At 35.2% G+C, this 25,117-nt stretch overlaps 6 protein-coding genes across 7 annotated transcripts; 4 read left to right on the forward strand and 2 right to left on the reverse strand.

Moving 5' to 3' along the window:
* The first annotated feature begins 1,720 nt into the window (after positions 1-1,720).
* LOC108207005 (uncharacterized) lies at positions 1,721-2,215 on the forward strand. The gene has a single exon (XM_017377464.2). It carries the CDS (start codon positions 1,721-1,723, stop codon positions 2,213-2,215), a length of 495 nt encoding a protein of 164 aa, XP_017232953.2.
* A 105-nt stretch (positions 2,216-2,320) lies between these two features.
* Positions 2,321-4,076, forward strand: LOC108207004 (uncharacterized). Its single transcript, XM_017377463.2, has one exon. It carries the CDS (start codon positions 2,463-2,465, stop codon positions 3,930-3,932), a length of 1,470 nt encoding a protein of 489 aa, XP_017232952.1. The 5' UTR covers positions 2,321-2,462; the 3' UTR covers positions 3,933-4,076.
* Positions 4,077-4,303: 227 nt separating this feature from the next.
* LOC108206394 (uncharacterized) lies at positions 4,304-6,885 on the reverse strand. Its single transcript, XM_017376675.2, has 7 exons — positions 6,757-6,885; positions 6,533-6,662; positions 5,839-5,920; positions 5,276-5,436; positions 5,080-5,161; positions 4,906-4,966; positions 4,304-4,688 (listed from the first exon to the last, which is right to left on the reverse strand). Exons 1-6 carry the CDS (start codon positions 6,825-6,827, stop codon positions 4,950-4,952), a joined length of 543 nt encoding a protein of 180 aa, XP_017232164.1. The 5' UTR covers positions 6,828-6,885; the 3' UTR covers positions 4,304-4,688; positions 4,906-4,949.
* A 6,895-nt stretch (positions 6,886-13,780) lies between these two features.
* Positions 13,781-17,924, reverse strand: LOC108210274 (serine/threonine-protein phosphatase PP1 isozyme 2). Of its 2 annotated transcripts, none has more exons than XM_017381591.2 (4): positions 17,337-17,924; positions 15,125-15,684; positions 14,841-15,045; positions 13,781-14,117 (listed from the first exon to the last, which is right to left on the reverse strand). In XM_017381591.2, the coding sequence occupies exons 1-3, from the start codon at positions 17,533-17,535 to the stop codon at positions 14,872-14,874; spliced, it is 933 nt and encodes a 310-aa protein (XP_017237080.1). In that variant the 5' UTR covers positions 17,536-17,924; the 3' UTR covers positions 13,781-14,117; positions 14,841-14,871. The 2 variants fall into 2 exon arrangements, with proteins under 2 accessions (XP_017237080.1, XP_063943998.1); XM_064087928.1 differs by having other exon boundaries at positions 13,781-14,145.
* Positions 17,925-18,930: 1,006 nt separating this feature from the next.
* LOC108206166 (DNA-directed RNA polymerase II subunit RPB7) lies at positions 18,931-22,269 on the forward strand. The gene is made up of 6 exons (XM_017376378.2): positions 18,931-19,105; positions 19,545-19,710; positions 19,789-19,839; positions 20,672-20,737; positions 20,821-20,889; positions 21,847-22,269. The coding sequence occupies exons 1-6, from the start codon at positions 18,990-18,992 to the stop codon at positions 21,904-21,906; spliced, it is 528 nt and encodes a 175-aa protein (XP_017231867.1). The 5' UTR covers positions 18,931-18,989; the 3' UTR covers positions 21,907-22,269.
* A 578-nt stretch (positions 22,270-22,847) lies between these two features.
* LOC108206249 (pentatricopeptide repeat-containing protein CRR2, chloroplastic) lies at positions 22,848-25,056 on the forward strand. The gene has a single exon (XM_017376485.2). The coding sequence runs from the start codon at positions 23,036-23,038 to the stop codon at positions 24,977-24,979; it is 1,944 nt and encodes a 647-aa protein (XP_017231974.1). The 5' UTR covers positions 22,848-23,035; the 3' UTR covers positions 24,980-25,056.
* Positions 25,057-25,117: the final 61 nt, after the last annotated feature.

Below are 25,117 nucleotides of genomic sequence, written 5' to 3' on the forward strand. Positions count from 1 at the left end.
AAAATAATAATTAATAAATTTAAATGGATTACCAGTGGTGTGATTTAATAATTTATGTATTTTAATAGATATTATGTATTCATATTTTAACATTCAGTGGGTGTATTTAAGGGTGAGCATTCGGTCGGTTCGGTCGAAAACCGGACCAAACCGAATAGACCGAGAACCGAAGTTTGAAATTTTTTCGGACCGAGCCGGACCGAAGTTTTATAATGGACCGAAGCGAAATAATTCGGTTCGGTCCGGTCCGGACCAAAAGAAACGAAATTATTTTAAAAATAAAAAATTATATTATAAATATAATTTTCATATTAATTAATCACCACCAATTCATTAAAGATGAATATAATTAAATTTACAAATAACATATTATAATTATAACATATAAGATATATATATAATATAAATATAAATTAAATATATATATTTTGGACTATTCGGTCCGGACCGAAATATTTTTTTACGGACCGGACGGAACTTTATTTCGGTCTATTCGGTCCGGACCGAATGGAACGAATTTTTAGAAAATTAGGACCGAACCGAACCGAATTTACATGGTTCGGTTTTTCGATTCCGGTTCGGTTTTGCTCACCCTTAGGTGTATTCAATTGAGATTTAATTAAGTTTTTTCATTCATATTTGAAGATATTCAACTCAGATTTTAAAAAATTATCAGAATCTTGTGACATTCAATTGAGATTTTAAATTATGCAACAAAATCTAGTGGTATTCAATCATGATTTTAAATTATACTTAAAAATCTGATAGTATTAAATTGAGATTGTTTAAAATCTATTAAACTGATGGTTTTTTTTGAATTTCATGGAATGATGGATTTTGTGGGATGTATTTTAAGTTTTTTTGATACCCAACAAAATCCATGAAATTTTGAAGGATTCGGCTTAAATCCCAAAAAATCTATATCAACTTTACTGTATCAACTCTACTGCATTTTATCAAGAATCTACACAAAATCAAAATCAGATACAATCCATTAAAATTCATAAATTAAAAACATATATTAATATACCATAAGAATAATTTTTTTCTTATAACTTAAATATGTATATATATATATATATAAACACCAAACTAATTTTTTCAACAGAAAATTTTCTAACATTATTCTCAAATAAATCTCAATTACTTATATATATAAGATTTGATAATTGAAGATATCATTAATCAGACTCAATCAGATATTATGTTTTTACACCCGCTCTTCACAGTCTCTCCAATCTTCCTAACCTTTCAAAATATGATTTTGGCGCGTTCATTTTACCCACGTTAGATCCGCCGGACCCTTTGACTTTGGTTGATAATTAGATATCACGATTTTAAGTAAATGCATTTAAATATGTTAAATTTGTGCTTTGTTTCGAAATCAACCTCCGAAACTTGATGCCAAGTGGACGACAATTTTTTTTGACGTCAAGGAGATATGACAATACGAGTAGATAGATCCCTATCCAAATCAACAGCGTGCTAAAATTCGAATTTCAAATTGCCCGTATATTATTATCTCTTCAACCCCAAGTCTCATCCCTTGCCCGCAATAGCACATTGCTTGCCGTCATTTCCGACCCCTTTTACTTGATTGCCACTCTATAGCAACAAACTAAAGCAAAGCAATTCTAAAATGTGACCAATAAATTAATTGATTCCCACATCATCTTGAATTCCAGCTCAAATGATCAACACCAACACCACCATTCATATCATGGCCTTAGACGGCATAGTGAACGTCAACTCCCTCTTCACCTTAGCCCTCTTCCTCGGCCTGGCCTTCAATCCATCCGATACAACCTACACCCTCGTTGACGCCAAATCCTGCAGAGCTAGCTCCTCAATGGCGGAGCATCTGGTTTCCTTCCACGTCTACTCGTTCAGCTCATTCCTTTTCTCTAGCCTCATTGCCTCCAGCCTCAAACTAACCATAAGAAATGCCAAGGATGGGAACAATGACGTGGAGGTGAACCATGTCGCGCGTGTGAACATGAAGATCCTTAGAGTCGGAATCCTGGCATCTGCGGCCGGATCAGTGTCTGGCTGTGTCTTCTTGATGCTGGCTTTGGTGAACATGGTTCAGATTAAGCTCGGGATATTGTCTTGTTGGAGCTGGTACACAGTTTCAGCTATTGCTCCTCTGGTCACATTAGCACCTTTGGCACTTCTCATATACATATGTGTAGTGTTACATGCCTTCACTCGCTAGACAAAATTTGTAATGAATTTTTTTAATATAACTCGAAGTCAACTACGAAAACTGATTTCCTGACAAGAATTATTAATTTAGGTTCTTGAGTATTATTTAGGTTATTTCCTACTAGTAATTTAAATCCATGTGCAAGTTCACCCAATCCCAAGAAACAGAGCACAATCTTTGATGATCCCTTGAGAACTCTGATCTATTCCTTCTTCACAGATCTCAGTTTCAATCTCAGTTTCAAGATTCTTGATCAATGGCAAAAGATCAACCCTCAAGTTCAAGATTTCGCTACCTGTGCTACATCCTAGTTTACCTCTCAACGTTCTCATCCATTACGTTTATCTACTGGTCCTACTCTTCTGATTTCCATGTCGAAAACATGTTCAGAGATGAGCAGCAACAACTCAGCATAGACCTTCTAAGCTATCGGTCTGCGTGGAATCATCTCAGTTTTCCATCAACACCGCCACAGAAACTCCTCAAAATAGCCCTGTTTGTCAAGAAATGGGCTATCAAGGGCCGCGCTGGAGGGCTTGAACGTCACGCATTGACTCTCCACCTTGCGCTTGCGAAACGAGGCCATGAGCTCCATGTGTTCACCACTTCACCTCCAAACACCAGTTTCCCTGAATACCCGATGATCAAAAGTTTGTTTTTTCACCTCACAAAGCCAACAGCTGCCGGCTATCTCGATCAGGCTTCAGTTTGGAATCAATTTGTGAAGGAAAATTCAACTGGAAAACCATTTGACGTGGTACACACTGAAAGTGTTGGTTTAAGGTATACAAGATCAAGAAACATAAGCAACCTGGCTGTCAGTTGGCACGGAATTGCATATGAGACCATACATACTGATATCATACAAGAGCTTTTACGGAGTCCTGAAGATTCGCAGAATCACGCAATGACGGAAAGGGTTACAAAGGTTGTTGAAGAGGTTAAGTTTTTTCCAAGCTACGCTCATCATGTGGCTACTAGTGATCATGCTGGAGACATCTTAAGAAGAATCTACATGATACCAGAAGAACGCGTTCATGTTATTCTCAATGGCATCGATGAAGAGATTTTTAAGCCAGATTTTGACATGGGTAATGATTTTAAAAAGAAGGTTGGAATTTTAGATTCTAAGAAATTGGTTCTAGGAATTGCAGGGAGGTTAGTTAAAGATAAAGGACACCCTTTGATGCATGAAGCTCTAAAGCAGATTCTCTTGGAGAATTCTACATTTCGAGACGATGTGATTGTTCTGGTTGCTGGAGATGGTCCATGGGGTTCCAGATATGAAGATCTAGGGACTAACTTGCTGGTTCTAGGGCCACTTGAACAAGCTCAGCTAGCAAGTTTTTACAATGCAATTGACATATTTGTGAATCCGACACTCCGAGCTCAGGGTCTGGATCACACGTTGTTAGAAGCAATTCTTTCAGGGAAGCCAGTAATGGCTACGAAGGTTGCGAGCATTACAGGGTCTGTGATTGTCGGTGAAGAAGTGGGCTATACGTTTTCACCTACTGTGAGCTCTTTAAAGGAATCACTTTACAAAGTCTGGAAAGATGGTAAGCAGAACTTACAGCAAAAAGGGGAGTTGTCAAGACAGAGGGGATTGACTCTGTTCACTGCCACTAAAATGGCAGCTTGCTATGAAAGATTGTTTCAATGCATCTCATATGATGAAAAACAAAATCACGGGTATTGTCTATACAAACCCCGTCCGGTTCACTGACTAGCAGGTTGATAAGCTAAATCCTAGATTTTTAATTTTCTCAGTAATTATCAATTCAAAAGTTCTCAGGGTACTTAATGAGACAGAACACTGTTGCTACATTCCATTACAAAGCTAATCAGGTACTTCTTAAACATGAACGAACATCTATTGCAAATAGTGAAAGCAATCAGGTCAATAGAGACACAAAATATAGTTCTTCAAGTGTCATCTGCATTTTGTATATACAGGGCATTGCCCAGCAACTAATCTGCTTGGATATTTGTTATTAGCTTATGTTTATTATTAGTGAAGGACCACAGTTACTCAAAGAGTGCACTCATACAAATTCTAATCCTAACTTTAAACATAGAACTGCATATAACATAAAGTGATCACTGAAAAAGATTATTCAATATCACAGAATATACCATCTTATTCTTGCATGTTAGTAGCAAGGCATGTCCAAAAGATATATGCTGCTACTATTATTGATGATAAACAAATTCTGCAACAACTTGAAGGTAAACAATGGTCAAGTTGCATCAGAAAATGAAAGAGAGCAACATCATATGATGGCTTAAGATTACTCTTACCGTCTAATGGAAAAACCAAAAAAGGTATAAATGTATATAAAAGAACATGTCTGTTGTACTAACAGGGGAATGTGTGATAAACTCTGCCATCCATTCACACAACCACCTACTAAATACTGCGGCGCTATCCATATATCCACAGAAAGTAATCTATAAAGATACGGTCGGCTTGGTAAATTCCCTGCAAGATTCCAGATAGAAACATCATCAAGCCAAGGTATGCGCACATTCATACCGTAAATTTAACGCTCTAATACATTTAAACAAAAATATTGACTTGGTAACATACGACACTGTTTAATATATTTTCTTATTAATAACATCACCTATTAACCTTGCAATTTTGTAAGGTATAAAAGATCAAGTAAAAAAGATGGTAATGTCAGAAGCTTAGATACCTGGCAAATAAAGGAGAATTCACATGCCTTCCAGAGACTACTTCTTAATAGTAGACTGATCCTGCATATATTCAAAATTAAGGATCTCGGCACAATTAACATCTGTAGCACTATAATGAATACCAGAAACCCGGGTATAAGCTAAGAACGTCAATCCATTATTAAGTACCATACCTTCCCACCATTTAATGGTGGCAGCACCTTCATCTTCAACACTTCTTCCTTCACGTCTATATCCATTCTCATATTTGTAGTACTTATTCATCAAAAATACTAATCATATCAGTTCTAACTTCAACTCTGCAAACTTGTTAGAACTATCTAAATTATTAAGAGCAGAGATGGAGATCCTTTAAATATAAAGACTTACAGTAGGATAGGACTTTGAAGCTTGAGAACTTGAACTTTGGACATACATATCTTCTAGGCTTCCATAGTATATAGATGAGCTGAGAGGAGATGGATGCACACTTTCTTGCGGAAAAGTTAATTTGTTTTCCTTGTTAGCACCGCTATCCTGGGGAAAACTCCCTGTTTAAGAATAAAAGTGTGCATATGTCAAAGTCAGTGCCACTACATTATGTCCAGCTTTCTGAGAGTATTAATTTTTCAAACTATAATTCCATGGTGTAGAAACAAGCAGATATAGATATATAGAATGATTTAGGACTAAAGATATTTTGTGTAAACAATCAAATAAATTTAACACGATAGTCGGCTGATCTTTTCAGGTCCACAAAGTTGTAAGGATATTATTAAGTATTTCTCTTAACAATTAACATGCATATTATGACCTCAAAACTTAATGACAAGATTAGAACTAATGAAATTCAAAGCATACTTGCACAGTTAAAAATTAATTACGCATGACATAAATAGCTACACTAAACATTATAGATTTTATTAACACAAAATTTTAGTTAATCAACAGACCTTGGTTACGGTTCCAGGCCTGACTTCCACCGAGACACATAGGCATACGTCTTGTTGGCGCAGAATTTGCGGTGTCGGAATCCTGAAATAACAATGATAATAATTGAAATATTCCAAAAGGACCCAGTGCTTTAATCTTTCCGAAATATAAACTTTTCAACTCAGATAAACCTAATCATAATTGAACTTAAAGTAAATGCATCCTGCCTAAACTATCGCTCCCACGTACGTGAGAATTGAGATACTAAAGTTACATTGATAAAATTATCATAACTGAATAATCAAATACCAGCACTTAATAGAATTAAAAAAGCTACATAATTACGGGTCAAAAGCAAGACAACAAGGACTCATACAAGGGGGGCCGGGCCATCAAACAGTTTGGTTCAATCCTGGCTGTGGTCCCTGAGTAACACAACTTTTTCTACTCAGTGTGAAACATAAATTTCCCAATAAGATCTAACACATAGTATGCAGAATATACTCAATCAAGTTGACTAGAATCAACAAAACCTTCTAGTCCCAACAAAAACATAACAACCGATATACAGCACATAACAACTCTTCAGACAAATTTAAGCCAACCCCATTAACACATCAACTCCAAACAACTAATAAATGTTTTACACAATTCAATAATCACGAAAACAAAAAAAAAACAATTAATCAATAAAAGAAACGATGAAATCAAGACCTTGGGTTTCGATGATAAGAGGGCAAGAACACTCGCAGAATCAGGGTGTTGCTTGATACCGAAAAAATCATCCAACAAGTTCTCTGGAGAAGAAGCCGCTTGCTTTTCATTGTTCGCCATTCTTGTGTTTCTATGAGAGCAAAGATGGTGTTAGTAAAACAAGAGATACATATGAATAATAAAATAATAATAAAAAAGGATGAAGAGGAGAAAGACGGTGGAACCTGGAGAGAAGATTTGGGGAATGAGAAGAGGGATATGCAGATTTATAAAGACAGTATATAGAGACACGCATAGGCCCGTCAGAGGGAGCCAGCGGTTACACAGTGAATATTTTACTATTTAAGGTTACTTTTTTACACACGTGTGTATAGTGTACTTTACACGCGTCTTTTACGGTGGAAATGTTTTACTGCACGCGTTTTTACATGTTTGGGGGCGGTAACTATGGTAACCTAGTGTTGGGTTTACTACAGCTCGCGATCGCCTGCTTTGCATTGTGTCTAGATACTTCTTTTACATAAATTAATTTATTATTTATATATTTATGATAATAGCTAAAAAGTTCTATTTTCTGTTTGTAACTTGATGTAGATATTTCGTTATTTCATTTGATCCTGGTTGATTAATTTTTTCTTTTTGTAATAGTTTGGTTCGCACTTATTTCGTTATATTTCGTAACGCTTTTTAAATTCATGTTGTATGAAGGTGAAACTATCAAAAAAGATGTTGTTCGCAAGAGTTATGACGTCCAAATTAGAAGAATATTCAAACAAACGATGTAAAAATAAATATGAGATGTAGTAGTATTGAACAAATAAATGATGCCTATATGAGATGTAATAGTATCGATTTGATTGTCGATCAATAAAACACAATTTTTAGATTGATGATAGGTTATAGAACTGATGATGGTTTATAAGAAAGGTGTGAATATGGATATATTGAACGTGTATTTTGAAAACGTCCAACATTTATTAGAACGTTATAAAATTAAATACAGTTTGATGTATATATATATATATATATATATATATATATATGTGATATAAGTAACATGGGTTAGTGTTTACCTAACTGGCATTCTTTATTATTAAAGTTGGGTGTCGTCTTTTCTCCTCGTTTAGAGGCGGTTGAACGACACTGTCAAAATCGATCAATGAAATGTCAAATAGAGTGGAGTCATTAATACATGGTGGCTAAGAGAGTTTACGTTAGGTCCCTTGAAAGGTACTCCGTATTATAAACGGGGTTGACTAAACGCTCGAAGTTTTGTTATTCTAACCCATCAAGTGGGAAAAAAAAACCCATCAAGTGGAGTCAAGAGTCTACATTTGATTTATGAACGACTCGAGTCTTCCTACATATCCAACAGTGAATCGACTTGAATTTACGTAGAGTTTAAATAATTCACTTGAACTTAAAATAATTAATGGATCAGAGAAATACAATAGAATTCATGAATTTTATTAATACATTAAATCTTCTTATAGTTATATAATATATTTTATCTTTTAGACGATTTTAGTTATATATTTATTTTTCTTTCTTTTTGATATGCTTATCCTTAATCTAATCAATTATATATGTGTGTTTCGTTATGCAACTATATATAATCAGAGCCGGGCCTGAGGGTGTGCGGGTTGTTCAATGGAACAGGGCCCTCAAATATTAGGGGCACAATTTTTATGTAGGTGTATATATATGTATGTACAGTTAAAATGAAAAAAATAACAAAAAAAGTAAATTTTATTTTTAAGATTAAAAAATTGTAAATGAAAAAAATTGAAAAGTGTTATACACTTCAATATTTTTTAAATGTTATCTTGAATAAGTTATATAAATTCTAAAAAAATATTAATTATATCATAATCATGTTAATAAAAATAAATATTTGTATTGAAAAATAATTGCATTGAAAATTGTCACAGTTTGATAAAATTCTAATTTAACTACTAACTTCAATAACTTCATTAAAGTTAATTAATTTAACTGCTTATACTATTTTTTTTCTTTCTTGATGACCATATGCAGTAATTATATCATTAAAATAATGATTCAATCTTTAGTAACTAATTTATTTTAAATTATATTCATTTTTAATTTATACATGCATATATATATATATATTAAATATATATGAAACAAGTAATTAAAATATAAAATGTAGATTATAAAAATAATTTGTTAGAAAATGTAGACTAGCTATAATAATATTATTGGTGGGTTTGTTTCAAAAAATGTTAGAAAAATAATTTTCAGATAATTTTATATTATCTATGTATTTGTTTTATTTCTTTACAATTTTCAGTTAATTTTTATAATATGAAAAAAATATTTTATGCACTTTAATTGTAATATGATTTTTACAGTTTTGTGTCAATATTTATTATTGCATGTACTCGTATATTTTTAGATTATTAGGGCACATTTTTTACATTTCGCACAGGGCACTTCAAATTTCAGGCACGGCCCTGTATATAATGGGAAGGATTTTGTGACCGACTAGCTCAGATGAACACAAGTGTGAGAGAATGCAAGTTGTTGAACAATACATGAAAGCTCAATAATCTGCAGCATGTGTGCTTTTTTATACATACATAAGAGTTGTGAAAGCTAAACTGTTCTAGTCCGACAAGCCGGTGTGTGGATAAGGTTGTTGCTCCACTGTTTTTGTTTGGAAAATGCCCAGTGCCCTCACAATCACATATATATCCAAAACAGTTCAGACCCTACTGCTTTTTGTCATGCATTTTCTCAGATAAAATTTCTACATCAGACTTCAGACCCTACTGCTTTTTGTCTTTTCAATATATAATATAGCCCCGGCCCTTGAGATATATCTAAAGATCAATTACATTTTCTGTTCAGATAACATAAAGAAATGCAATATGTGGTGCCAAATCAATTTACCTTGCCTGATTTTAAACCAGTTCGAGCTGGCAGGAATTGAACCCTGCTCTCCGGTGACAATCTCCTAATTATTTACCATGGAGGCAACAACAAAAATATCGTGAATTATCCAAAATATACTACTGTATCAATGGGGGCAAGTACCATACGAACAATACCGACATGTACAAAAGCAATGGGTCTGCTTCTAGTCGCAGAAAGAGGTTCACATATTTAAGGACCCTGGAGCATCTGGGCTTTGTCTTGTATTGATAAGGTCATGGATAAAATTTGAGTGTGTTACATAACAAATTAATATCCTAATTTCATTTTGTTTATATTTTATTAAGGATCATTTTGTTTATATTTTATTAAGGATCTTTCTCCGTAAGAGAAGGTGAGAAAAGTATCTGAAAAATATTGACACACCCAAATACCCAATCAGTTTGTGCAGCATGTTTGTCATAATGTAACTGAATTTTATCCATTTTTTAATTTTGTTGACCGGAATTTCAAATTTGTAAGATGATGACCATATATTGTATTAATTCATCGCAAAGGTGGCTAAGGGCCACTTCTTTGAGGAAAAAAAGCCCAGAAAAGAGTCAGTTCCTTCAGTATGGAACCAAGTCTCCTTTCGACTGAGAGACAAGGTGTTAAGAGAAGAAACGACAAAAGGCAGAAAGGCTACCACTGATTATAGGATTTTTAGACCAGTGCATTTGTACTGTGGTTGCCATTTAACGACGGATGGATATGATTATTTGACAGAAAAACCCGAGATATACCAGACAGTCCAGCAAGAGTGTGAAGGAGATGTGTAGAGACTGTAGTTCTTCGGACAGATATAAGTGAAGTTACAAATTCCAGCTTAGCCATAAACAGCCACTACTACAAAAGGCAGAGGTAAGGTTTGCGTACATCTCACCCTTCCGAGAATATACTATCTGTGTTTGGTTTGATTAAGAGAATAATAATGCTTTAATTTTGACAGAGTGGTATCAACTGAGATGATTCATGTCTACTTTAACACCAAATTCAGAATTCCCCTAGTCAGGGTGACGATTGAAATGCAAGCTTAACGATAACCTTATAACACTTATAGCAGTAGTAGTGTAGATTTATACAAAATATTAAAAATACGCAATATTTCAAGATCTGGAAAAGAAAACACTTCAGTGGGAATAAAATAACTGTAGGAGAATCAGGACAGTGTCCTCATACAAGCAGAAGAACAAAATAATGATAAAAAGATTGTACGAGAAATGTCGACATAATGAGCTCATTTCTCAGCAGAGATTCCGAATTGTACATTTCCCTTTTCTATATAAACACACATGTGCTATGTTTATTCTTCATGCACCATCAAGATCAAGTTTAATTTTGATTACACAAGGTTACCTAGGAAGAAAGGCCTGGAAATGAAGATTGGAAGATCTTCGAAGCTCGATGTTGTATACATTATCTACATCTCATTTCTGTTGTATTTTGATAGGTAGTCAGCCTCATATATATGCAACTCATGCATGTATTGCAGCTACTGATAGCTCAATGTCTAGCGTAGATCCTTCTTAATTTATAAGCCTTGTTGCAGCAGCCTCTCGAGGCGTGCTCCCCGGCAAAACCTCCCATCTGTTGTGCCAAATGCTGATAGTAGTTCCCAGCACAATCACAGAAAAAATAAGTGTGCAAATCAAGGCAGTTATATAGAGGAATTTTGACTTGATATGCACACTTATTTTCTCTGTGATTGTGATGGGAGCTACTATCGACATTTTGTGCTGACATCTGGGAGATTTTGACGGAAGGCTGGTTATGCAACAAGGCTTGAGGAGGGTTTTGTCAGATGAACAAGGCTCTCAAAATACGTACATGAGTAGCATACGTGAATGAAGACCAAAATATGATTCGGTCTTCACAAAGTCTCTGTTCTTGTGAAGCTGACACAGAGATACTGTTGAAGAAAGGTGTAATAGAGTATAAATGTATAAATAATAACCTTGCACTATTTAAGAATATGTAATATTGTAAAAACATAGGTACTTATTTGGAGTACTGCATAATAAATATCAATTATAAGAATGAAGTTCTTCCCCGTTGAAATATAGCATAAGATCCATTTGAGGCCTTTTTCTAACACCTTAAGGTTTTAAATGGACTAGTTCTTAACAAGCATCACAGATGGTCCAATCAAACAGAGTTGGTGTAATATCAACAAGGAAGGGAATGACAGTTATAAGTTATAACTAGTCTGGATGTTAGGTAAAACAAAATTTTGATTTGTTCCAGCTTAAATTAGAAGCAAGTTGTAAGTTGTAAAGTTGTTGCTGATCAAATGTGCTAATACGAACTTGCAAGCAAACGTGTAATCATTTTATTAAATGTAACTTTCATCATATACATACAGGCAAGCATGCATGCACACCGTGACAACACTAGTTTCATTAGGAGATTCACCACACAGGAGTGGCGTTTTATTATTGGAACCTTGATTCAGTACGACTTAATTGAAGCGGCCAGGATCAGCCTCTGCAGCTGTATCCGCTGTGGCAGAAGAAACATCATGCGATGCAAATTTGTCTGCAAAATCAGGACCAACGGGTTCAGAGTTACTCATATCCATTGGTTCTCCCATGTCTGTCGATCTAGAGACAAATTCAGGAGCGATGGGACTGGACCTAACCATACGTGGTGATTCTCCCATGTTCGTGGACTTGGACACAAAGTCAGGACCAACGGGTTCAGAGTTACTCATATCCATTGGTTTGCCCATGTTTGTCGATGTAGAGACAAACTCAGGACCAACGGGTTCTGAGTTAACCATACGTGGTGATTCTCCCATGTTCGTGGACTTGGACACAAACTCAGGACCAACAGGTTCAGAGTGAGTCATATCCATTGGTTCGCCCATGTTACTCGATGTAGAGACAAACTCAGGACCAACGGGTTCTGAGTTAACCATACGTGGTGATTCTCCCATGTTCGTGGACTTGGATACAAACTCAGGACCAACAGGTTCAGAGTGACTCATATCCATTGGTTCGCCCATGTTACTCGATGTAGAGACAAATTCAGGACCAACGGGTTCTGAGTTAATCATACGTGGTGATTCTCTCATGTTTGTGGACTTGGACACAAACTCAGGATCAACAGGTTCAGAGTTACTCATATCCATTGGTTCTCTCATATGTGTTGATCTAGATACGGGTTTAGGAGCAATTGGACTGGACTTGACCGTATCTGATGATTCTCCCATGTTCGGGGACATAGAGATGGGACTACAGTAGTTAACCATATCCGACGATTTTCCCACCGCATCCATCACAACCGGGCGTGCATCCCCTGTAAAAGTTGTCAAGCTCCATAATGCCACTGACATCAAAACAAGAATACACATGTGAAATTCCATTCTGAAAACTTAGACCTACTAGTCAATTTAAAAAGGAAGCTCAAGATCAACTGAATTGTGTTTTTTGCAGGGTCCAAACTTAATGTATATATAGTGAGTTTGAATGATAACAACAAAGCTGCTTGTTAAATTTTGTTTTTGTCAGCTGCGAGCCTACGGCACTTGAATTTTATTTTATTTTTATTTTGACGAATACGGCACTTAAATTTAAAAAAATAATATATATGCTGGTGGCAGGATATATAATGCACGCATAAGCCGCGTATTAGCAACAAATTTGCACTTATTCTGATATAAGTCCTTCTTTACCAAATTATAAGCATATTATCTTTGGGGTAATAATATGAGTGGTCTGAGACAAAACGGCATAATTATCATCACAAAAGCCAAAAGGCACCCCTTGTGATTATAAATTATTACTCAGATTCTGCTACATCACTTCTTTAATCTTTTCATTGAAACCCCCTTAGATCTCATTTACATTTCTAATCAGTTAGCCTGGAACAAAAATTATACAGTTAACCTCTTTGCGCAGCTTTTCATTGTCATGACCTTTATTCGTGCACCTTCATTCATTATTTCATTGTCCGTTGTACTCGTCTACAAGACTGGCTTTTTATACGAGAAAGGCTATACGAGTAAAGTCCAAAGTCTCAAAAATATCTCAAATATATAGGTGTAAAGTTATAATTGGGGTCTTACAAACAAAGGGTACACTCCGCTAATAAAAACAAGTCACCTATATTAAGATATTAGTAGTAGATAGCATTACACAATTTTACCAATATTTTTTATTAAAAATCATATTTTCAACACAAACTCTTTCGGTTATCAAATCAGGGATCAATGAAATGAAATGTCAAAAAATACTGATTAAGTTTTAAGTGGCATTAACACAGAGTACGATGGAAATTAGATAGCACTACCAAGCTCGGGAATTTTGGCAATTTGATGGATGAAAGACTATGATTAGCGGCAATTAACGACTACAGCCGACAATCTAACAAAATTACAAAACCGAATCTGCAATATCCAATGCATTTACATGGTCCTCTTCAACAGCACGAAGAATTGGGATACAAATAATACTTGGGGGCTATCAACCAACCAAGGGGACAATTTGCCTCCAAAAATATAAAAAGGTAACTCCGAATGTCTTGCAACACATAGAACCTTTAAATTAAAGGATCTTACACCATTTAAACGGATAATTTTCTAATTTCACCGCCCAAGCCTGGAGAGCATCTTCAAAGTAATGCTTCCAACATGAGCAAGAAGGATTTTCTGAAAATTAAAAAGAGGCAAGGATTTTCTGAAAATTAAAAAGAGGCAGATCAAAAAACTAATATGTTGCTAAACTAATTCTTACTACTGCACAAGTGAGATTAGCTCAACATTTAAAGTATCAAGCTCCACCTGGTTGGAGTGAATAAATGAAATCTGTACTATGCAGCTAAGCATTTATGATTTCCATTCCATTGGCACAAATTTAAAGTAGAGCTTAATCCAACAAACTTTCAGATAAATGCTTCAGTCCTGTGTATATTCATTTACTTTCCAAACCTTATTATATATAGGACCATAAACCTCTCTCATCATTTTATTGAGGAATTTAAAGGTAATGCCTCTAATTAAGTACTGAATATAATGGAGAGAATAGTAATTACATACCTTGACCCTATTCCCAACCTGCATTTGGAATTAGGACAGAATTGTATTATTCATTGTTCTTTCCTTACAATTATTTTTGAGCTTTAGCAGCATGTTGTAAATTGTTGAGAATTTTCACATAATAAGTCGTAAAATTATGGTACAGGGGCGCACTTAACATTTGTCAATACAGATTCCGAAATCAAAATCAAATATTTAAAGTCGCCCACTCCCCCTGTATCTTTTTTCGTCCCATGACACAAGAACACTAAAAAAAACACTTTTAATAAGAAGAGCACACAACAAATGAAGCAGCAAGTTCATTAATCTTGCACATAGCATTACAATTATATTTACCTCGGCCAGAGAGAGGAATCCAAGACTGGCTTCACATAAATCTGGGTTTTCTATCTGCAGGCTTCAAAATCTGAAAGGAGCACATCAAGCTTTCATCGACACTCATCATTGCACCAGCATTATCAAATTCACCACAATAGTTGGGGGCTGAAAAAATAGTCACAAGCTGTCTCTCGGCAAAGAATTCATACCCATCCTCCACAACCTGAAAAGAACGAGTGTCTGTGTAAACATTACAATTCAAACACAGAACCTAGAAAGGATATAAATGGAAGAGTAGACACCTGGTGAGCACGGCAAACCAAATCCATGTCATGCTGCATTAAAAATTCTGCAACCTTATCCTGGCCAAAAGTGTACGAGACTCCCCTGTCATTCATTCCCCAGCCTTTGACTTCTCTACTAGGATCTGACCAAAGTAAATCGCAGAGCAAACCAGAGTCTGGAACATCTGTTGGACGAGTTATATTTCTTATCTGATCCAAGTTGGTCAAATCTGGAGAGAGGCCACCGTGCATGCAAAGAATTTTATCATCAATGAGAGCAGCCACAGGAAGGCAATTGAAACAGTCTGTGAACGTTTTCCAGAGTCTCACATTAAATCTCCGCTTACATTCATCATAGAATCCATAAATACGGTTAATGGAGGCACATTCATGATTTCCTCTTAAAAGGAAAAAATTTTCAGGGTATTTTATTTTGTAAGCGAGAAGGAGGCATATAGTCTCCAAACTCTGTTTTCCGCGGTCCACATAGTCCCCGAGAAACAGATAATTAGCCTCAGGAGGAAACCCGCCGTATTCAAAAAGCCTTAAAAGGTCGCCGTATTGCCCATGAATGTCACCTAAAATCCAGAAAACAAGAAAAAGGATAAAGACCCAGTATCAGTAAATAATAGACAACAAAACCAAAACAAGCTAAACATGGTTTAGAAATTAGATCAAACAGAAAAAATGCCCTTAAAACCCGACAACCACTTAAAAACAAGAAAGACATACCAAGTCTTGATACAAATAAGACAATCGCAAGCACAACAGATGTCATGTCAACAACGCAGGATCACTAAAGAAAATAGTCAGTTAACCGCTGCCTTACCAAAAAAAAGCTTTATATCTTCTTTTGAACATCGAAGTTACTGCTTTTAAGTTGCCTGTCCCTTGTGGAATTTGAACCATTAATTACTTAAAATAAAAACAGGCGATAACGTTTTAAACACTAATTACTATATATCATTCCAAAACTAAAGATACAGAATTATAAGACTCGAAGAGGATGTATATCCTACAAAATTAATCAATCTTTTAATATGTATTGTGAACCCAACAGAGAAGGAAAGGATGCCTCATGGTAAAGCTCCACATAATAAATCAACCTAGGCCACATCCAATTGCAAAGATAGTCATCAACATCAAGATGCGAGTAAATGCAATACTCTTTACTACCTGAATAAAGAGGTTAAGGGGATACCCCAAGTCCCTACCTCAGAATGGTGAAGATATCTGGGTTAGATAGAAACTAATTTATGAACAGCCCTACATGAATCATGCTGTTCTTAAAAGCCAAATTTGATTGTAACTAGATCAATATTGGATTTGATTCGCACAAAAAATTCCACGATAAAAGTTAGTCTTTGGTACTAACTATGTCAGCAACAAGTGTAGTTCTAATATTTGTTAAACTAATCAAGATAAGTACAGAACTGATGGGGGTGCATTTATGGCAAGACTTTTTCAATTTAGTCCTAGTAATAAATCTGCCCGTGAACTCCAGCAAAAATGAATACTGATAATTATGGGTGACAAAATAGACAAAAATAGTTTATTACTAGGATGTGTGAAAAATGACATATAGGACCACAAAGTATCTCTTAAACACTTTTTATAAGGAGCCCATGAATGTACATAGTTCACTTTAATTGTAGTTGTACTGGGTACTGATTTTCGACTAGAAATTAGCCATAATTTTGTATACGATTAAATTGACTTTCATCGGGCCAAATTACTCAAAATAATTGAATGGGTAGTTTACAGGTATAAATGTTTTGTCTCTGCTAATTAACTAGCATTGACAGTGACTAACAAATAGCCCATCTCTGAAACTATAAAGTAATGTACATACTGAATAATGGAACCCTGCTTGCAGTACTAGATCAGCTATCTACACAAGTAATTTCTCCTTCCAATCCGGCTTCTCCCAGCAAAAAGATTGGTCAAAACTAAATACTAAAACTTGTACAATTCTGAAGCTAAAAAAAAAGGCAAGGAACGAGTATGACATCTATATGCTTGATTTTCAATTTCATGCACCTACATTGTTCTTCAGAAAGATTTACATATTACTCATTAACATAAAAATGCAATTTATCCCTCAACAATTAAACACCATCCGAATTCCAAAACCTACCAAGGAAATAACAAAAATATACAACATACACAAGCAGGCAATGATATAACTGAACAAACATATCAACAAATAATGGATAGCTTTTTTATATACCGCAGATCTTGATGGGGGCTTCAAGCTCCAACAAATTAGGCTGTTGGAGGAAAATTTCTCGAGCTGCGGCGCAGAGTTGTCGGATATCATTCTCAGAAAGTTGAACCTGCCTGGCAGTCCTGGCCTGCCGGAACTCCAAGAGCCTATTGATAATATCATCAAGAACAGCAGGGTCAATCCCCTGCTCATTTTGGGCCATAGATCTTCTTCACCCAATTAGCAGCTTAGGGTTTCAAGAAACACAAAGAAACCCTAAAAGATGCAAACTTTTTCAATCTCTAGCTACAAAAATGAGTTGGGTATTGACAAAAATCCAATCTTTATCAAAAAGAATGGATAAATAGATAAATTGGCATATGGGTATTGTAATAGATGAAGAAAGAAATGATAAAAATAATGATAAAATAAAAGGGTAGAGAGAGAAAGGGGACTGCAACTCCGATGAGGCGGAGGTGCCTATATATATATTGTAGTATGTATTCTATGATCTACATTCGTCAGAGTCGATAAATCCGCTTCCCTCTCTCAAACATGCTCTGTCTCGTGTAGCTTTCATTGACCCTTTATAATTCAAATTTCAAAATTAGGGTTTGGGCTTTTGGGACCATGGTTTACTTGTTTTTTAATGTTAAATTATTACTTTTACACGTCACTACCCTTTGTTTCTGAAAAAGACAGGTCAGCTACCTCCAAGGGTAGTAAGTTTAACGCAGGCTTGCATCGTGCAAAAAATATAATAAATACAATTTTATTTTTAGTCTAATATTTAATGATCGATGTATTAAAAGTTTCAAATTTACCAAAATTATATAAATAAAATAAATTATTAAATTATTGCTTTTTAACGTATAACTGATGATGTGTTAATATCCAGGGCGACACATTATTTATTATAAATAATTTTATAATATAAAATGATAAAAATGATAATAAATATTTAATATAACATAATAATGAATAATAATATAAACATATGCGAGAATACACGTACACTCCAATAATGTATTATTTTGGATAAATATAAGCAAAGTTTTTCTTCAAAATCTCAAGGTTAACTTTCCTTCAAAATTTATTCATAACAATCTATTGAAATTATTTCTCTAGAAAATTTTCAAAACTATATATTTATTTTCATTATCCTATAAGTCATATATGTAATTTTCAAAATAAAAAATTGTATTTAACTAAAAATTTAAAAAGATTTATTATATGAATCACATTATTGTCCAATTTAAAATTTACTCACATCTTGAATTTCTATATATTTGAAAAAAATTTAATACCCGATCGGTCTACCATTATAGTTATTACTAATCGAAAATCAATTCAATAATTATTAGATAAAATTGGAAATCAATTCGACGAGTTACAAATCGATAATTAATATATAATTAATAATCATCAATGATTTATATATTTCAAACAACGGAATAATCAACTCAATAAAATAAAGATTCATAATAAATAAAATGTAAATAAATAATAAGAGAAAAAATAATGGTACGAGCAGTCAAAGGCCCAAACAGAAAGTAAGAAATAAGAAAGGCCCCAAAAGCCCATAAAACAACCTGTCGTCTGTCTATAAATACCAGAAGAAGACTAGTTTTTTTCGAGAAATCAATCAAATTAGTAGCAATAAGAAAGAAAGCAAAGATGTTCTTTCACATAGTACTTGAGAGAAATATGCAGCTTCATCCACGCCATTTTGGACGAGATCTTCGCCCTAAACTCGTCTCCAAATTAATGAAAGACGTGGAGGGCACTTGTAGGTACAACCCCTCTTTTCCTGCCCTAAACCCCAATTCTTGATTACCCATTATCTTGTATTTATCACTTGTATGTATGTATCACTTGAAGGTACTACCTTTCTCTCTATGGAACCCTAATTCTTGATAAAGAAATAATTTTTCATTACTTGTATATGTGTTCACATAATTATTTAGGTTCTTGAATTAGAATTGGGTTTTTTTTTGGTACATTGATATGTTGGACTGATAGGATTAAGAATTACCCAGTTACCCAATTGAGCTGTTTCGAAACTTATCTGACCCGAAATATAGGTTCTTTTGTGTGTGTTATCAGATTGTTGTAATTACTGGTTTGTATTATGGCTTTGGAACATTAAAGGAATGTTGATTATATTGAATGGTTGACGATATTTATGTTGAGATCATAATTTTATGTTTTTGGTGGACTTTTTATTTACAGTGGCCGACATGGGTTTATTGTGGCGATAACTGGTGTAGAAAATGTGGGGAATGGGTTGATAAGAGATGGGACTGGATTTGTTACCTTTCCGGTTAAGTACCAATGTGTTGTTTTTAGGCCTTTTAAAGGTGAAATCTTGGAAGCTGTTGTCACCATGGTTAATAAGGTAGGTGCCTTAACTGTATGAGCTGAATTAAGTGATCTGGTTTTCAGTGTGGGATGTTCTAAGATTTAAATGTTGCAGATGGGATTCTTTGCTGAAGCTGGACCTGTTCAGATTTTTGTCTCCAATCACGTGAGTATGATCTACCTTTAAACCTTTCCAAAAAAAAAAAATCTTGATTTAGGTGGTGGTACTTTTTTGAACGGTCGCTTTCGGTACAGCAGTGCAACAAAAATTATGGTGATCTCTTAAATGATATTTTTTCAGTAATGGAATGTTCACATAATACTAACTTTGGTAAGATTGCCCGCATAAAGGAAACATGATGTAAGTTTAATGCCTAAACGGACAAAAGAGGCCTGTTACAGTGAGAGAATATTCATGTAGCAGAATGCAAGGAGGGTGTCCTGTCATACTCTGTGGGGAATAAAATGTTGGAAGTCTACTGTTGGCTAAACATACTGGCCTCAAACCCGCAACTGATCCTTGTATATAATTATCACACTACTTCTCTGGATTGGTTTCTTGTGACTGATTTTGTTAATTGTAAGGGAACTAGCCAGACCTATGAATTTGAGTAATTAATTATTATGGATAAAATATGAACAACCTTTCACAGGTTGACTTTTTTAGTCAAAAGAGTGGCCTTTGTGCAACTTCGGACCTCTTTAGTTACAATGAAGGTTGCATTTTGTATAAGATTTTGATAGGAAGCAGCTTATGAAGTCATCTCTTCGAGTGTCATAGGATGATCATGATCTACTATAATTCTCAGGATAATGGGCCTAGTAGGTACTTTTATTTGGATATACTTGAGGTTTATGCATGCATAGTTTATTTGATCGAACAGAATTAAAATTTGAGTACAAGAAAAAGGGTTTTCTATAATTCTATTCGGAATCCATGAGTGTACCTATTTAATATTTTTATGTGTTTGCTCCAAACTTTCTTGTTTTTTCATCAGTTGATCCCAGATGATATGGAGTTCCAATCTGGTGATATGCCTAATTATACAACTTCGGATGGATCGGTATGTACCGCCATTACATTATATTGCTTTATAATTATGTTTCCAATATGTATATCTATGTTTGATGATAAACTCAATTTCAGGTTAAGATCCAAAAAGAAAGTGAAGTCAGGCTGAAGATCATTGGAACCAGGGTTGATGCTACAGAAATTGTATGCACTCGTCCACCCTGTTCTGTATTATTACTCCCTCTTTCCAGAAAAGACGGGATCGATGTGGCCATCGCATCACTAGTATTTGCTAAAATTGCAATGGAATTGGTGCATACAGTATTTTAGAAAAATAGTTCTCATTGATCCCTTTAATCATCAAATCCAGTTTATTTCCTTGCAATTTATCATTTATTAAATCTTGCATGTACATATGAGTTCGCTAGATTAATTATGCTATTTATAATAATGTATATTGTTAATGAACACAATTTTTTGGTCTAAAAGCCAAGTAAACTAGGTATTGGCACTTATGTTATTTGGGCGGATATCTATGATATCATATGTTGTAATGTCTTATAATCATGGCTTTGTTAAGAATATTTTTGATTTTTTTTATGAGAGAAGGGAGAAGAAAATTTTAACCCAGAAGATTCTATTTACTTTTGGGATGATTGGAAAGGAAGGAAAATTATTAATTTGTCCTTTTCTTCCTTGCACTCTCTTGTCAAAAACTCTGGGGCACCGGTGTTGTGAGTTTCCTGAGTGTTGTCTTATGAACATATCATGGTAAATGTCAGCTGCAATATTCTTCATACACGACTCTTAAATGTATACACCTCAGACCTTTGTTTCTATCTTTTTTTTGATGTATGAGAATCTAGGGTCATACTCAAGTGCACTAGTTTGTGTTATTTAGTGATAAGAATACGTTACATGTTTATTATGCATATTGCATGTTCAATGTTAGAAGCTTAGTGTTTTACTTGTACGGTATGTTATGTCGCTTATAGGTGTTTTATATATGTTGTATGCCTGCATTATATGGAATTAAACTTTTACCATCATAAAGCAATATTATCCGGAAAAGCTCAGCAATTTTTGCTTTTTCTCTAGTATATTTTTATGCACTGTTTGCTAACATAGAATTGCTTGTCTAATGTATTGCCTGCTATGCAGTTCTGTATTGGTACCATAAAAGATGATTTCTTGGGCGTGATCAGTGACCCAACTTCTTAACAGACTCGAAGGCGCATGCGATATTGTCCAGGAGCCAAGCCTGAGGTTTTGTCTTCTGATTGTCGTTGTGCTTAGATCCTGCAATCATTGTAATAATGAGATGTGGGTGTGAGAAAGTGGAGTATATCGGTTTGGGTTTTGCTTGGATAGCCTTAAATTCTTAATCTAAAATCTTTGTAGTATGACTGACCTGTTCGGGCTTATGTAGACGTGTGTTGAATGTAAAGAATATGACAAATATGAACCTTCATTTTGTTGTGAACTATGGAGAAAGAGACACTTGAATGGTGGCTAGTATATGCTTAAATGGTTAAAATATTCAAACAATAGGGATGACCCTGTTAGACAGTTGGATTGTTGAAATTCAAGTTTCCCTACCATTCATCAGTTCAGTTTCTGTCAGGTGGCTAAATTGTAGCACTACGCCTTCTAGTTATCTTAGTTGACAATATTATTGTTGTGATCCAAGCTTCAAACGTAACATATTTGCCTTCTAGTTTTCTTAGTTGATAGCATTATTGTTGTTATCCAAGTTTCGAACATAACATAAGAAATTGTCCCAATGATGGTAGACGAAGGACATTTTAATTTGTTGCCGATATATAGACAACAATATCACTCATTTTTGGTATGCCATAAAAAAAAAATCGGAAATCTTGTAAGTTTCGCGCTTAAATTTTACAGAAATCGTCAAAACTACAAGTGACACAATAACACAATCATCTAAGTTAGCATACCTTTTTTTCACCAAAAATTCATATTTACACCGTTGGGTGAATTCATTCACTCGTGACATTAAACCAGTTAGTTGTTTTTCGAAACTAATATAATAGAATAAGGAGTACATATTATAATAGAGTATTAACTATATATTATTTTATTATTTTAATAAAGTTAATACTTCGGATTAATTTTCCAGACTAATTTCCTGAGATTAATCCACGACTTCGGATTAAGTCCGATTTACCGACTATAATCTGTCAGGAATCTTGCTGCATAACGTCTACCAGCATTTTCTCTGTTAAAATCTCTGATTTCTCGGAGCTTTAAAACCCAAAACTTAAAAACATAAGACCTTCGAGTAGGCTGTTAGTCTGTGGCAATAACAAAGGGATTGAATATCCTTGTAATGTTGGCGTTTCAGGGCCACCAAATCCTCCAAAAACATCCGGTCCTCACCCACTATTCTCCTCCAGTCTCTTCCATTTCCACGAACCCTAGTTCTCTCTCAACTCGACCGTCTAACAACCAATCAATTCAATCCCTCTGTCTTAAGAACAATCTCAAACAAGCCCTCCAACTCCTTTACAAAGAACCTAACCCCACTCAACACACTTACGAGCTCTTAATTCTTTCTTGTTCCCGCCAAAACTCACTTTCCGCCGCCGGAACTGTTCACCGCAGGCTAATTCATGATGGGTTTGACCAGGATCCTTTCTTGGCCACTAAGCTCATTGATATGTACTCCCAACTTGACTCAGTTGAACGTGCACGCAAGGTGTTTGATAGAATTCGTAGGAGAACTGTGTTTGTGTGGAATGCCATTTTTCGGGCCTTATCGTTGAAGGGTAATGGGGAGGAGGTTTTGAATCTTTATAGGAAGATGAATGCGATTGGGGCTCGTTCGGATAGGTTTACCTATACTTATGTGCTTAAGGCTTGTGTTGCTGGGGAGGGGTTGAGTTGGGGTTTGAGCAAAGGAAGGGAGATTCATGCACAGATTTTAAGACATGGGTATGAGAGTCATGTTCATGTTATGACTACTTTAGTGGATATGTATGCTAGGTTCGGTTGTGTGGATGATGCTTGTTTTGTTTTTAATGAGATGCCGGAGAGGAGTGTGGTTTCATGGAGTGCAATGATTGCTTGTTATGTGAAGAATGGTATGTCACTTGAAGCGTTAGAGCTTTTCCGCGAAATGATGGGGGAGAGTGATGATTTGTTGCCAAATTCAGTGACGATGGTTAGTGTTATTCAAGCTTGTTCGGCACTAGCTGCTTTGGAACAAGGGCAGTTAATACATGCCTATGTCCTACGGAAAGGTCTTGATTCAGTTTTGCCTGTTACGAGTGCTTTGGTGACTATGTATGCAAGATGTGGTGAGCTTGAACTTGGACGTCGTGTTTTTGATCAAATGGATAGGAGAGATGTTGTGGCGTGGAATTCCATGATTTCGAGTTATGGTAGTCATGGTTTTGGCAGGAAAGCAATTGATCTTTTTAATGAGATGGTAGGCAGTGGCATAAAGCCGAGTCTTATATCTTTTGTAAGTGTTTTAGGAGCTTGTAGTCATGAAGGGCTCGTTGAGGAGGGAAAGAGGTTGTTTGACTCAATCAGAAAAGAACATGGAATGTATCCTAGCGTTGAGCACTATGCCTGCCTTGTTGACATTCTTGGTCGAGCAAATCGCCTGGATGAAGCAGCTAAGGTTATATCAGATATGCGAATTGAACCTGGACCTACAGTTTGGGGTTCTCTTCTTGGATCATGTAGGATTCATTGCAATGTTGAATTTGCAGAAATGGCATGCAAAAGGCTTTTTCAGCTGGAACCAGAAAATGCGGGTAACTATGTACTAATGGCTGAAATATATGCAGAGGCTGGAATGTGGGATGATGTAAAGAGAGTCAAAAATCTTCTTGAGACGCGAGGAATTCAAAAGCTCTCAGGTTGTAGTTGGATTGAGGTTAAAAGGAAAATTTACTCATTTAGCTCAGCAGATGAGCTCAACCCGCAGAACGAACAGATCCACGCCTTGTTACTGAAACTGTCAACTGAAATGAAGGAGATGGGCTATGTGCCGCAAACCAAAGTAGTGCTCTATCATCTTGACGAAGAGGAGAAGGAAAGAATTGTATTGGGTCACAGTGAAAAACTGGCACTTGCATATGGGTTGATAAACAACAGCAGAGGGAAAACAATTAGGATCACGAAGAACTTAAGGTTATGCGAAGACTGTCATTCTTTTACAAAGTTCATCTCCAGATTCGTAAGCAAAGAGATTCTGGTTCGAGATGTGAACCGTATACATCATTTTAGAGATGGGATTTGTTCCTGTCAGGATTATTGGTAATCTTGTAGCTTAGTTCCTGATTTTTGCTCCTCAACTTCAATACCACCATTGAATTCTAATAAGATTTTATACGTGTACAGCAATGTGAATCTCATGCGTAATTAAAATTTAAAAACCAGTGTTGCAGACCTGTTAAAT

Source organism: Daucus carota, chromosome 2 (assembly GCF_001625215.2).
Source record: "Daucus carota subsp. sativus chromosome 2, DH1 v3.0, whole genome shotgun sequence".
Taxonomy (NCBI): Eukaryota; Viridiplantae; Streptophyta; class Magnoliopsida; order Apiales; family Apiaceae; genus Daucus; species Daucus carota.

What these genes read in the sequence shown, in the direction of transcription:
- LOC108207005 (XM_017377464.2), top strand. Translation starts at nt 1,721, where the DNA reads ATGGCCTTAGACGGCATAGTGAACGTCAACTCCCTCTTCACCTTAGCC.
- LOC108207004 (XM_017377463.2), top strand. Translation starts at nt 2,463, where the DNA reads ATGGCAAAAGATCAACCCTCAAGTTCAAGATTTCGCTACCTGTGCTAC.
- LOC108206394 (XM_017376675.2), bottom strand. Translation starts at nt 6,827, where the DNA reads ATGCGTGTCTCTATATACTGTCTTTATAAATCTGCATATCCCTCTTCT. An exon ending in TCCCCAAATCTTCTCTCCAG is followed by an intron (nt 6,663 to 6,756) that starts GTTCCACCGTCT and finishes TTGCTCTCATAG; the next exon opens with AAACACAAGAATGGCGAACA. An exon ending in CTTCAAAGTCCTATCCTACT is followed by an intron (nt 5,162 to 5,275) that starts GTAAGTCTTTAT and finishes TTGATGAATAAG; the next exon opens with TACTACAAATATGAGAATGG.
- LOC108210274 (XM_017381591.2), bottom strand. Translation starts at nt 17,535, where the DNA reads ATGGCCCAAAATGAGCAGGGGATTGACCCTGCTGTTCTTGATGATATT. An exon ending in AGCCCCCATCAAGATCTGCG is followed by an intron (nt 15,685 to 17,336) that starts GTATATAAAAAA and finishes TCTGGATTTTAG; the next exon opens with GTGACATTCATGGGCAATAC. An exon ending in TGGTTTGCCGTGCTCACCAG is followed by an intron (nt 15,046 to 15,124) that starts GTGTCTACTCTT and finishes CGTTCTTTTCAG; the next exon opens with GTTGTGGAGGATGGGTATGA.
- LOC108206166 (XM_017376378.2), top strand. Translation starts at nt 18,990, where the DNA reads ATGTTCTTTCACATAGTACTTGAGAGAAATATGCAGCTTCATCCACGC. An exon ending in GACGTGGAGGGCACTTGTAG is followed by an intron (nt 19,106 to 19,544) that starts GTACAACCCCTC and finishes TTTTATTTACAG; the next exon opens with TGGCCGACATGGGTTTATTG. An exon ending in TTGTCACCATGGTTAATAAG is followed by an intron (nt 19,711 to 19,788) that starts GTAGGTGCCTTA and finishes TAAATGTTGCAG; the next exon opens with ATGGGATTCTTTGCTGAAGC.
- LOC108206249 (XM_017376485.2), top strand. Translation starts at nt 23,036, where the DNA reads ATGTTGGCGTTTCAGGGCCACCAAATCCTCCAAAAACATCCGGTCCTC.